This window comes from Dendropsophus ebraccatus, chromosome 8 (assembly GCF_027789765.1).
Source record: "Dendropsophus ebraccatus isolate aDenEbr1 chromosome 8, aDenEbr1.pat, whole genome shotgun sequence".
Taxonomy (NCBI): domain Eukaryota; kingdom Metazoa; phylum Chordata; class Amphibia; order Anura; family Hylidae; genus Dendropsophus; species Dendropsophus ebraccatus.
In genome coordinates, this window is record NC_091461.1 from 117,831,740 (window position 1) to 117,844,851 (window position 13,112).

Sequence of the window (13,112 nt, forward strand, 5' to 3'; positions counted from 1 at the left end):
TTTGATGGTTACTCACAGAGACAAAATCGCTTAAATTTGAATGATATAACGATTTTTCGCACAGTAAATCTTTCCATGTAATAGGGCCCTTAGGCTGGAGTCTCAATAGACAGGCAGACAAGGAGTTAAATGGATGGCGGGGGAACCCCCTTATGTAATTAACACAGAAGAAAGAGGAAATGTGAACGGTGGGGGCGGAATCCCCTCTTAACCTTCCAGCTGGGAACCTATATATACAATTCCCTAGTGTGCCATACATCCGTTCAGCCCACACGCCACATGTATATACACAGTATACATATATACACACACATAGACGTATAAACAGTATAAAGCCGGGGTCGCGTCCAGGAGCAGAACCGGCGCGGCGGTGCACTTACCTGCAGAATAGAGGGCCACCTCGGGGCATCCAGTGACTCCCACATTCTTTCACACCTAGATGTCTGATATTTCGCTGAATTCCTCGCACAATAAGAAAGGTCAAGTTCTCTTTCCATTCCAGAAGCTACATGTTGCCTTGAGCAGATTCTGCATAGATCTCCAGTGTTGGTTTACCTGTCAGTGAGACACAGCAGCGCATTATAAGGGATCCTTCTACCAGACTGCCAGAACAATAGGAAGGAAGGTTGGAGTGCAGTACGGTCGCTTCACACTGCTTCCACTATGAGTAAAAAAAAGAGAAGCCTTGGTAGAAAGTATAGGGGGTGAGACACAGCTGGTATAGTGGGAGGATGGAGTGGGGCTGCGGTATGGAGGCTGCCAGCGAAGAGAGGTGTCAGACTGGGAGACGTCATGTGTAAGGTGCAAGGTTAAGAGGCTGCTTGCCGGACAGGTAAGGGTAGGAGATGTGAAGGCTAAGAACAAGGTGTGCATAAGGTATAAGGTTAGGAGGCTTCTTCTAGAACAAGGTGTGGAGCTAAGAATAGGTGCAAGGATAGCACCTTATGGAGTATGAGCCTTCTTCTTGCACAAGGTGTGGAGATAAGAAACGCTTGCATAAGGAATAAAGTTAAGGGTTAAACATTAAGTAAGGAGCAATTATAAGGATTAAGGATAGGTGTCTTATACTACAAGACATCAGGACAGGGGGCTTCTTCCAGCATATGGTATGGGGTTAAGGGTGTAAGTTTGGAAGACGTCTACCATAAGACGTAAGGATAGGAGGCTTCTTCTAGCATAGGAGAGAATCAGCATCTTGAAGAAAGCCTAGACAATGTGTACGGGAATGTCTGAAGGTACAGTGGGTGGAAGATCATCAGAGAGGAAGCGAGGGAGACTTACCCTTCTTCCAAATGCCAAGGTCCAGAAGAAGACTTGTTGCTCATACAGGTCACTAGACCCCTATAAGTCATGGTGGGGCCAGTATGCATTATACTGATATCCTTCCCAAGCTACAGGTTAATAAGGGAGTGGAGTTCTGTCTGAGTGGGTTCTGGGTGGAGGTTTTGGTTAATGTGTAGCTGGCTAGGAAACAATCCTGTCTAGTACGCTGACTCGGTGATGAAACCCAAATTGCGAGTAATCTGATGGTAGTAGATATCTCTGGTATGTGACTTATTTCAGGCTGTGGGGAAGGAGTCGGGATCCTTATGCCTTTTTCAGATCCGTGCAGCCCATGAGGACAGTGGGATTGCTGTAAAAGTCTATTTTCGAGCCTATCATGATAGACACATTGCGTGAATAAAAGGAGGAATTCCAGTGAATTTCCTGAGCCTGGAACACCAGGCGAGTCTATATTTAACAGCATCTAAAACTGTCAAGAATGTTTTGTGGTTGGATAACAGGGGCAGAAAAAATGCGAATAACGCAGAACTCCAGCTCTTCCAAATATGGAAATATTGTTACGTCTGGATGTGATTCCACATCTGGAAATACTTAGCACAGAATCTCTCCAGCCTGCTGCACAAATACCTCTTCCCCGAGCAGACTGAGAAACCCATTGTACCCCCCGAACGCCGTCAACCAAGGAGGAAAACATTGGCATATTTGCAAAGCCCCATAGTCTGGTGGAGCGAGACTGCCCACCGTGCCCTGCCTTCGTGCACGTGTCTAGAAGATGGTATCTCAGAGCATCTCGAAGATTGAGATCTATGTAATTAAGCCATGAAATGACCCGTTCTAATGAATTGTCTTTGGAAACCACAAGGCCACAATCCATAGGCATAGTTGTCAGTAATTTTCTATGTCTCCTTCCTTTGATAGTCACTGTCTACAGCCAAGGGCATGTTATGTTAATAGGATATGCTTTGCCACCCGCTCATCAACAGACTTTGGTACCCAGAATCCAAAACATATGGAAGGCAACAGATTTGTGGCCTAGCATGTGTAGTATAACAGTAGCACCATAGGGGGAGATTTATCAAACATGGTGTAAAGTGAAACTGGCTCAGTTGCCCCTAGAAACCAATCAGATTCCACCTTCATTTTCCAAGGAATCTGTGAGAAATGAAAGGTGGAATCTGATTGGTTGCCGGGGGAGACTGGGCCAGTTTCACTTTACACCATGTTTGATAAATCTCCACCGTTGAGTCTAGATATAGGGAATAATAAACTTATCAAGAAGCTTATCATAGTTCAGGCCAAGTGCAACCGAAAATTGGTCACCATTGCAAGTTGTTTGCAGTCCCATCCACTTAGAGAGTCTCTACAGGAGGACCCAGCGTATTACAGATTCATTCATTTAAAGAGGATGTACCACCTGGTACATCCTCTTTAACCTAAAGCCACTGATCGAACGGCGCCGGCACAGGAAAGCCGATGCTGCGGTCCGTTTTTCGGACCGAGGCCGTCCCCAGTGGGAGGGAATTCTCTCCCCTGTATGATGCGGCTCCATTCATTCTAAGGGAGCCGCGTCATACAGGGGAGGGAATTCCCTCCCACTGGGGGCGGCCCGGCCCGCCTCCAGTGCTTGAGCACCGTCTGGTTCCAGTGCATAGAACGGCGCAGTGCACGGGAACCGGGCCTCGGTCCGAAAAACGGACCGCGGCGCCGGCTTCCCCGTGCCGGCGCCGTTCGATCAGTAGGTTTAGGTTAAAGAGGATATACCAGGTGGTACATCCTCTTTAATTAAGAATTGTGTAATACTGAAATTCTCCTGTGGAGGCGCTGGAGGGGAATTGAACACTTGTTATTGTTTTCCACCATAGATTAGAGCTAAATGATGAATTCCATCAGGGGAACACTACAAAGAGTGTCTCTTACTCTGGAGGATCCGCCATATCACAGACAGATGATTGACTTTACTGAGAATTGTGTAATACTCAATTTCCCCTGTGGTGGCGCTGCAGGGAAACTGTTATCCCTTTCACAGATTACAGCTGATGGACTGGGATTAGAGATTAGCAAACCCGAATGCTCTGCATTTGATTACCGGTGGCGGAAGAAGTTGGATGCGGCCCTAAGTCTGCCTGGAAAACATAGATACAGCCAAAGGCCATAGGTTGTATCCATGATTTCCTGGCAACCCTAGGGGGGCATCCAACTTCTTCAGCCACCGGTAATCAAATGCAGAGCATTCAGGTTTGGACGGGCCCATGCATACTAGTAGTAAACAACCCCCTACAATATAATGCAATACCATATTTACCAACAGTTCTGATATTTAAAGGGGGGGGGGCAATTTTGCAAAAGATGGTTTTCTGGGGTAGTTAAATTACCCGACCTTGATTGTTAGCAAGTGAGCAAACCACAGGCTTGGGTCCGTCCAAACCTGAGCATGTGGCAATTGATTACCAGTGACTGTAGACGTTGGATGCAGCCCTAAGGCTGCCTGGAAAACATGGATACAACCATAGGCCATAGGCTGTATCCATGTTTTCCAGTATTCCCTAGGGCTGCATCCAACATCTGCAGTCACTGGTTATCAAATGCCACACGCTTGGGTTTGGATGGACCCAAGCATGGTCAAGATTCGCTCATCTCTAGTGCTAGTTCTTATATTAGTGTTCTCCAACCTGTGGCACCCCAGCTGTTGCAAAACTACAACTCCCAGCATGACCTGCCAGCCGAGAGTTATTGTTTTGCAACAGCTGACCTGAAGGTTGTAGAATACCATTTTATAGGGTCAATAGTTGCATGCCCCTTGACCCAAGTAATCTAAATCTGGCCAGGTTTAGGCATCCTTACAGGGGTACTCTAGAAATGACATGTGTGTATGTGGATCAGTGAATTCATGATAGAAGTGTGCGGTAAGACCAAATAACAGGTGGGAGCCTAGTTATTATTCTCATACACTGATGCTAAAGTGTACCTATAGCACCATGTCAATCACTAGATCACTAAAACAAGCAGGGAGAGAAGCGTTCGGCTGAGCACTTCTCTCGTAAGTCTCCTATAGGCATACATTGGGAGTCCACCTTGGTCACTGGGCAAAGAGATAGAAGAGAACATGCTTAGCACACTCTTCTCCTGGTTAATTCTACAGATCGTTTGGGGTCTGAACATTCAATCCTAACCAATCTAAACTTTTCCCAAAGTTTTATTAAAGGTACAGTGCCTTTATACTTTATGGCTTGGTTTTCACTTCTCCTAGCTTCGCGATACACGTGCACCCCCGAAAACCTTATATTCATGAGCGCTAACACAGGCGTCCTCAGGTCTCTGCAGACTTTATGGAACAATACGACATAAAACACAACGAAAACATTCCGAAGCACTAAACACATAAAACTATACAAGGTGAACAGGGCTTTAAATTTAGAAGCCAAATGGACTTTGAAGCCAAGGGAGGATATTATTATGCCTGCAATAATATGTCTGCATGAAAAAGATGGAGTGAATAGAGACGGGGGGAGATTTGGGTTGTAAAAGGCGCCGTGTATGATATTGATCCCTCATTTCCTCCTGTTGATGCTGCTGTGTATTTTCGCCCTATGATTAGGTCCCATTCCTAACTCCCTCCTCCTGATGCCAGACTAGGAGCCTTTCCTGTGTCTCAGGCTGCTCTCCCCCTTCTCTCCTCTCCCTCTCTCTCCCTCCTTGGGAGACTCAGCCAGGCTCCATTAGACGGGGAGGGTCTTGGCCAGAGTTTGAGCCCAGCCGCATTCCTGGGATGTTTTTTTGAATGTGAAGCTCTGGAAGCGGTGGTGACGTCACGCTGTCTCCTATATAAGAGACACAGAGCCTGGAGCAGCTCAGAGAGCAGAGGCAACAAGCAAAGCACAGTACTGAGACCAGTACAGAGAGCACAGCACTGGGACCAGTATAGCACAGACCAGTATAGCAAGAGCACAGGTACTGGAACCAGAACAGCAAAAGGCATTGGAACCGGACGGATACACAGACCAATTCAGAAGCTTCGCCCCAATTTTTTGAATTTTTGAGGAACCATGCCTTGCCTACGAATGACCCCTCTAGTGGTTGTGGTACTCCTTGCTGGACTTGCAGATCTGGTAAGTAACACCTTACTTGCACCCTACCTGTTAGCTGATGTTTGTTCTATACTTATGCTTTGCACAGTTGCTATAAATATATATATTTTTTCTTATTTGCAGGCATTTTCATCATGCCCAGCTGTATGCCAGTGTCCCCTGGAGGTGCCCAAATGTGCCCCCGGAGTTGGTTTGGTCCTTGACAGCTGTGGATGCTGCAAAGTGTGCGCCAAGCAACTCAATGAAGACTGTAGCAAAAGCCAACCTTGTGACCACACCAAAGGACTGGAGTGCAACTTCGGTGCCAGTTCCAGAGCCACCAAGGGCATCTGCCGAGGTAAGATGACTTTTTGATTGTTTTTTTCTGCTCTTTTTGTCTCATCCCTTTAAGAAAACCCTGATGAGGCTGCAGGGGGAGCAGGTTCTTACTGGTTGCTGTAGTCAAGGAGTTCAGGGAATCTCAGTCCTTGTATGGATATGCTTTATTGATGCTAGTTTGGCAGAAAGGCACATGATTTCAGCAGTCTGGAATGCAATTCAGTGTCTGGGTTTAGCAAAATGAGCAGGAAAAGTAATTGTGACTTATGATTCACCCCCAAACCCAAAGTTTTGTCGACTGCAACAAAGTTCTAAACTATTTTATCCTTATTTCCTCCTGCAGCAAAATCAGAAGGAAGACCGTGCGAATACAACTCCAGAATCTACCAGAATGGAGAAAGCTTCCAGCCAAACTGCAAGCACCAGTGCACATGTATAGATGGGGCTGTGGGCTGTCTTCCCTTGTGCCCTCAAGAACTCTCCCTCCCTAACCTGGGATGCCCAAATCCAAGACTTGTCAAGGTGCCCGGTCAGTGCTGCGAGGAATGGATGTGCGACGACACCAGGGACGATCTGGAAGATTTCTTAAGCAAAGATTTCGAAATGGATAATGAAGGAGACCTTACCAGCAAGAACGAATTCGTCCCTATCGTGAAAGGAGGACACAAAATGCTACCTGGTAAGTTTTCTTAAACTTTTAAAACTTGCTACTTTAGAGTAACTATAGACTAAGTAGCTGTAGCCTATGTAACTAGAAAGTAACTATGTAACTGTAGCGTACATTAAGAACTTGTAGAGTAACTAGGTATCTGTAGAGTTAGAGTAACTTGGAGTAATGAACTGTAAAGTAAGACACGACATACCCATAGAATACCTGTATATATGTACTATGTATAATAAGCAGGTGACCAGCTAGACAGGCCATGCTATATGCCAACCTGGAGTATACTAACCTTTTGCATCACCTTCCATTCTAGCATTTGGCTCCAACCCACAAGCCCATGTGTTTGAAGCCCAGAAGTGCATAGTCCAAACCACATCTTGGTCCCAATGTTCGAAGACATGCGGAACCGGCATCTCTACAAGAGTCACCAATGACAATAAAGACTGTAGATTAGTACGAGAAACCAGGATCTGCGAGGTCCGACCATGTGGACAGACAAACTATTCACAGTTAAAGGTAAGGACTCCTCTATTATGGACAACCATTGTTTTTTTCATTATTCTTAGCTGATATCATATCATTGCATTACTGGACGAGTTGCTAATATCATTTTTTTACATCAATTTTCAGAAGGGAAAGAAATGCACAAAAACCAAGAAATCTCAGGCTCCAGTGCGATACAGCTATGCCGGCTGTTCCAGCGTAAAGAAATACAAGCCTAAATACTGTGGATCATGCGTGGATGGAAGATGCTGCACCCCCCAGCAGACGCGGACTGTCAAAATCCGGTTCAGGTGTGAAGATGGGGAAACCTTTACAAAGAACGTCATGATGATCCAGTCCTGTAGGTGCAACTACAACTGTCCACACGCCACTGAAGCCTACCCTTACTACAGACTATTCAATGACATCCACAAATTCAGAGATTAAAGGAGAAAACCAGCCAAGGGACCATTGAGAATAATGGGAATATTCTGTTGTGGAGATGTTGCAGTACCACCTTTTGGACACTATGTGGCACTAGGAACTTATAAAGTGTATTACCACCTGGTCTTCATTACAACAGACTGAAATCTTTAGAGCTTCATAGTACTGGAGCAAACATGTCGCTTCTTTTTTTGGAGCAATTGATAATAATAATATTATAATATTTGTTTTTGGGGTTTTTTTCCGTTAGTAAATTATCTTCAAAGTATTCTTCTGGTCCTTAAAAAAAAAAAAAGCAAAAAAACATAAGAATTGTTCCTGCGTAAAAGTTATTGAATGACCAAAGTTGGAAAAAGTTAAAAAGCAATTGAGAGTTTCGACATTCCTTCCTTATCGCGCTTAGCGAAGCGTTTATCTGTGGCAGCTATCACAACCCGACAATTCTTAAAGCAAAGCAGAAGTAACAGATTCAAACCTTTTTCTTTTTTTTTTTTTATTTATCGAAATAAATGTAGCTTTTTTTTTTTTTCTCGTTCAGTGACAAAATGTAATACTGGAATAAATTGTAAATTGTTTTAATTTTTATATTCAATGAATTTAAGAATTTATTTATGGAAATAATCAATTAATAAAAAATATTTACCTATTTTTTACATCTGGTTCCACCTTTTGTCTTTGTTCTTATAGGCTTTGTGTCAGTGCTTTAGGCATTGTCATAGTAATTTACCATTGAACTCTTCACATTCCATGAGCATTTCCACCATTCACTGACATATATTACAATATCAGGGACGTTTCCATTATGTATTTACCTAATACAATGGAATGAATTCAGGGGACACTAACATATCCAGTAAATTATAATATTGTAGCTTATATCCATTTGTATATGAATGTTTCTGAAGGTAGTGATCATGGGGGGCAGGGATTGATCCCATTGAAGAACACTACAGTCATCCTCTCCCAAGTCTGTTATGGGTTATAACGGGTCAATAGCTTGTATTTACCAAAGGCCTATCCTTACAGATCTATCTTGATTTTAGGTTAAGTGTCACTTTAAGTATGCACAAGGCAAAAGAGGCTTGTGCATAGGGTCACCACTTTCCTGGGGCTCTACCTTTATCTTTGTATTGTAACGATCCACCTAATGTCTAAGTATAGGGTCATCACTACCCTTGGGCTGTCCCTTTATCTAAATACACTAAAGATCCATCCTTCAGGCAACTAAGGCCTAGGTATAAGGTCTCCACTATCCTGGGGCTCCCTTTTTTTATACACAAAAAAGGTCCAGATTTCAGGTAAAAGATAGGGTTAACACCCTTAGTCTAAATACACTAAATATTTAGGCCTCGGTATATAGGGCCTCCACCTTCATGGGGATCTCCCTTTATTATTGTACAGTAAATATGCAGATTTCAGACAGCAAAGGCCTCTGTATAAGGTCACCACTTTCCTGGGGATCTCCCTGTATTATATGCAGGCTTAAGGCCTTGGTATAGGGACACCACCATGCTGGGGCTCCTTTTTCTATATACACTGAAGGCCCAAATTTTTGGCAAAAGAGGCATTAGTGCATTCTAGACACATTCCTGGGGATCTCCCTTTGTCTAGATACAGTAAAGATCAGACCTTGGGGCCACTAAGGCCTCAGTATAGGGTCACCACTATCCTGGGGCTCCTTTTTCTATATACACTGAAGGCCCAGATTTTGGCAAAAGAGGTCTTAGTACATTCTAGACACATTCCTGGGGATCTCCCTTTTGTCTAGATACAGTAAAGAACAGACTTTCGGACCACTAAGGCCTCAGTATAGGGTCACCGCCTTTATCTATGTACATTAAAGTTCATGCTTCAGACAATGGGGGCTTAAGTATAAAGTCACAAAATGTCTCCACTTTGTATATTGCCATTGTATGACCATTGCCTTAGGATACTATATTCTATATATTGTGATGACATCATCGAGGGATACTTATGTAACATACTAAAGCCATGACATCAAGCTCCAGCAATTTTAATTTCCCCGATAGAAAGGGTTGAGGGAGGTCACACGCGTGCAGAGCATGACTTGACATATTCGCCATTCTTTGCACGGCTGAGAGGCCCCCGATCCTGGTTGGTGAATGTGTAGAGAATACATTAACCTGTCGGCAGGAGGTTGCTGGCTTTCACTAAATAAGTCTGAAGCAATGAGGGCTGCTAATCCGAATAACTACATCATTAAAGGCAAACACGCTGCTAAATACATCGGAATGTCTGGAATCCCAAGAACTTTCCAATAAGGTGGCCAGGCTGCCGAGAATAGCCCTTTATCGGGAGATTTTTTATACCGAGACTTTATGAACCGGAGTCCAGCTACGCAGGGGGTTACATTCTTGATGGTTGGCATCTCAGGAAGGAGGGGGTGGCGGGGAGAGAAGGTCGAGGCTTAGTGTATAATTATACTACTCGGGATTATACGGTTCACTATAGCAATTCTATATGACCATGGAGATGTTATATAAACCATTGCACGCCAATCATCTATGGCTGAGACTGTTGTTGCCAATGACAATCGATCACAGGGATGAGGAACCTTTGGCCCTCCAGCTGTTGCAAAACTACAATTCCCATCATGCCTGGACAGCCAAAGCTAAAGCTTTGGCTGTCCAGGCATGATGGGAATTGTAGTGTTGCAACAGCTGGAGGGCCGAAGGTTCCCCATCTCTGGACTATTGTATTATATCATGTAGGGTACACCTTGTACAGAGGACCCCCCTTGTTGTCAGGTCCATCGAATTATAAGAATATTAAAACCTTGCTGAATCCTCCTGCCGGACTCATCTCTGAAGTGACAGCCCGCTCAGCCAATGACTGACTAGTGGCACTTTCCTGCCTCAGTGATTGGCTGAGCGGGCTGTCACTGCCAGAGATGAGTCCGCCTCAAAAGTGGTGGCAGGAGTGTTTAGCAGGGGACCTGGAGACACTGCAGGATTACAACAGTCGAGGATAGAATGGCATGTTTATTATACTGTACGAAAGAGCAACAATATATCAAACGTTTTTCATTGCCAGAGTGCTCCTTTAATTGTGCATCCAGCCCCCCTTCCCCCCCGACTGGAGTGAAGAGACCCAGAATATGAGAGGGACTTGCTCCATGGCCGAAGGGAAGGAGTTATTACTATATAGACACATCAGGGAAGGCATTATTACTATATGGACACAGCAGGGAAGGCATTATTACTATATGGACACAGCAGGGAAGGCATTATTACTATATGGGCACAGCAGGGAAGGTATTATTACTATATAGGCACAGCACAGGGGGCATTATTACTATATGGGCAGAGCATGGAAGGCATTATTACTATATGGACACAGCAGGGAAGGCATTATTACTATATGGACACAGCAGGGAAGGCATTATTACTATATGGACACAGCAGGGAAGGCATTATTACTATATGGGCACAGCAGGGAGGGTATTATTACTATATAGGCACAGCACAGGGGGCATTATTACTATATGGGCAGAGCATGGAAGGCATTAATACTATATGGGCACAGCAGTGAGGGTATTATTACTATATAGGCACAGCACAGGGGGCATTATTACTATATGGGCACATCAGGGAAGGCATTATTACTATATGGGCACAGCAATGGACTGTACTGTGTCATTCTCTAATAATTGTTTCCTAATCTTTAACACGTCAGCTGAAAAACTACAACGCCCATCATGAACTGCCAGCAGAACATGATGGAGGTTGTAGTACTGCAAACTGGAGAGCCACATGCTGCAAAACTACAACTCCCATAATGACCTGTGAGCAGGGCAAGATGAGGGTTGTAGTTCTGGAACCTAGAGAGCCACATGCTGCAAAACTACAACTCCCATAATGACCTGTGAGCAGGGTATGATGGGGGTTGTAGTTCTGCAACCTAGAAAGCCACATGCTGCAAAACTACAACTCCCATAATGACCTGTGAGCAGGGCATGATGAGGGTTGTAGTTCTGGAACCTAGAGAGCCACATGCTGCAAAACTACAACTCCCATCATGATGTGTCAGTAGCAGCAACCTTTACCCTGTAAATAGAAAATAAAACAAAATAAAAAATGGTGGTGCAATGTGTACTGCAGTGAAGTTTGTTGTTTTGGCCCACATTACTCATCCTTCTCTTATTAAACATTAACATAAGGCTTGATCAGTCATATGGCTATCTATGTATAGGCATATATATATATATATATATATATATATATATATATATATATATATATTTATATATATATATATATTTATATATATATATATATATATATATAAACACACACACACGTAAATATATGTGTGTGTAAGTATATGTGTGTCTCCATGTGAATATGTGCTGTATATATGAGACTGAATATATATATATATATATATATATATATATATATATATATATATATATGTATGTGTACACACATGCACACACACACAGGCACGTATTGTATACACACCCAGGCCCGGACATACATAGAGACACATACATTCACATAAGTACATATGGTCTGGCACATATACACCCACACATACGCTGTACACACAAGCACATACAGTTACATAGCACACACACATACAGTCAGGCACATACATATAGAGACGCATACAATCACATAGCACAGTCACATACAGTCAGGAACATACACACAAAGAGACACATACAGTCACATACCGTCAGGCACATGCATACATAGAGACATATAGTCACATGCATACTTATGGACAGGCACATATATACCCATACACACACATGCTGTACACAAAGGTGCATACATACAGTTACATATACACATACGGACATGAACATACATTCAGAGAGACACATACAATTACATATACACCGGCAAATATTGTCAAGCACATATTTACCCATACAGGGACATATGGATACGCGCTGTACGCACAGGCACATACATACAGTCTTAGATACACAGTCAGGCACATATATACCCGTGCAGGGACACACATACACACTCATGCTGTACACAGAGACACTTATATACAGTCTCATGTACACAGAGGCACTTACATACAGTCACATACACAATGTTGTACATAGAGGCACTTACAGTCTGTGGGCAGAGCTTCCTCCTCCAGGGGGATGAGACTGCCCAGTAACCCCCTGTATGCTGTATCCTCCTCCTCTCCCCATTGATGGGCATCCTGGGACTGGTAGTAAGAAGGCCTTGTGCAGCAGATCTCACGACTTGAGGTCTGGTATCAGCACTGAGTGTTGCCTGCTGCTGTGCACAGTCAGTGCAATGATGTGCTATCTGTGACAGCAGTGTCTGGCAGCGGCCCTCAGTCTGGCAGGGGTCCCCAGCCGCTGCTTAGGCAGGACAGGGGGCCTGAGAGAGGGAGGGCTGTCCGCTGCATTGCCTGTCAAGTTTTTAAAATGCAGCCCATTTAATTATACAAACCAAATGTCCCCCCCCCCCCATGAACTGACATCTTGTAAGCCCACCGGTCTGCCAGATTGCCAGATTGTCAGTCTCTGGCATGGAGGGAAAGCAGCCTGCAGGGGTGCTTAGTGCAGTTCTCCCAAAGCGGCTGTCATCACAGCAACTGGGGAGACCTGCAGAGTGACAGGAAGTGGTGAGGGAGGCCTGCGGGCCCCCCTAGCATACAGGCCCAGTCACCATGGCGACTACTGCGACCCTTATAGCTACGCCACTGGGCGAGACTAATGACAATTGTTAGTCTCAGCATGGGCAGCAACATATCAAAAGTTATGTTTGAGTGGAATACCCCTTTAACCCATTTCAAAGTCTCCTATATTACTAATTTTTAAACATCAGCTTACCCTC

General features: G+C 44.2%; 2 protein-coding genes across 7 annotated transcripts in view; one reads left to right on the forward strand and one right to left on the reverse strand.

The window, feature by feature from the left end:
* DDAH1 (dimethylarginine dimethylaminohydrolase 1) overlaps positions 1-12,686 on the reverse strand; it is a 121,926-nt gene extending 109,240 nt beyond the window's left edge. The window contains exons 1-2 of one of the 6 annotated variants that reach the window (XM_069981553.1): positions 12,375-12,457; positions 381-555 (exon numbers count right to left, since the gene is read on the reverse strand). In XM_069981553.1, the coding sequence (XP_069837654.1) occupies positions 381-409 (29 nt within the window). In that variant the 5' untranslated portion in view covers positions 410-555; positions 12,375-12,457. Of the gene's footprint in view, positions 1-380; positions 860-1,281; positions 1,561-12,374 lie in introns of those variants that run through there. The other 5 variants (XM_069981554.1, XM_069981551.1, XM_069981547.1 and 2 more) reach the window with 5 other exon arrangements.
* Positions 5,095-7,778, forward strand: CCN1 (cellular communication network factor 1). The gene is made up of 5 exons (XM_069981546.1): positions 5,095-5,390; positions 5,493-5,706; positions 6,031-6,366; positions 6,665-6,867; positions 6,982-7,778. The coding sequence occupies exons 1-5, from the start codon at positions 5,328-5,330 to the stop codon at positions 7,279-7,281; spliced, it is 1,116 nt and encodes a 371-aa protein (XP_069837647.1). The 5' UTR covers positions 5,095-5,327; the 3' UTR covers positions 7,282-7,778.
* Positions 12,687-13,112: the final 426 nt, after the last annotated feature.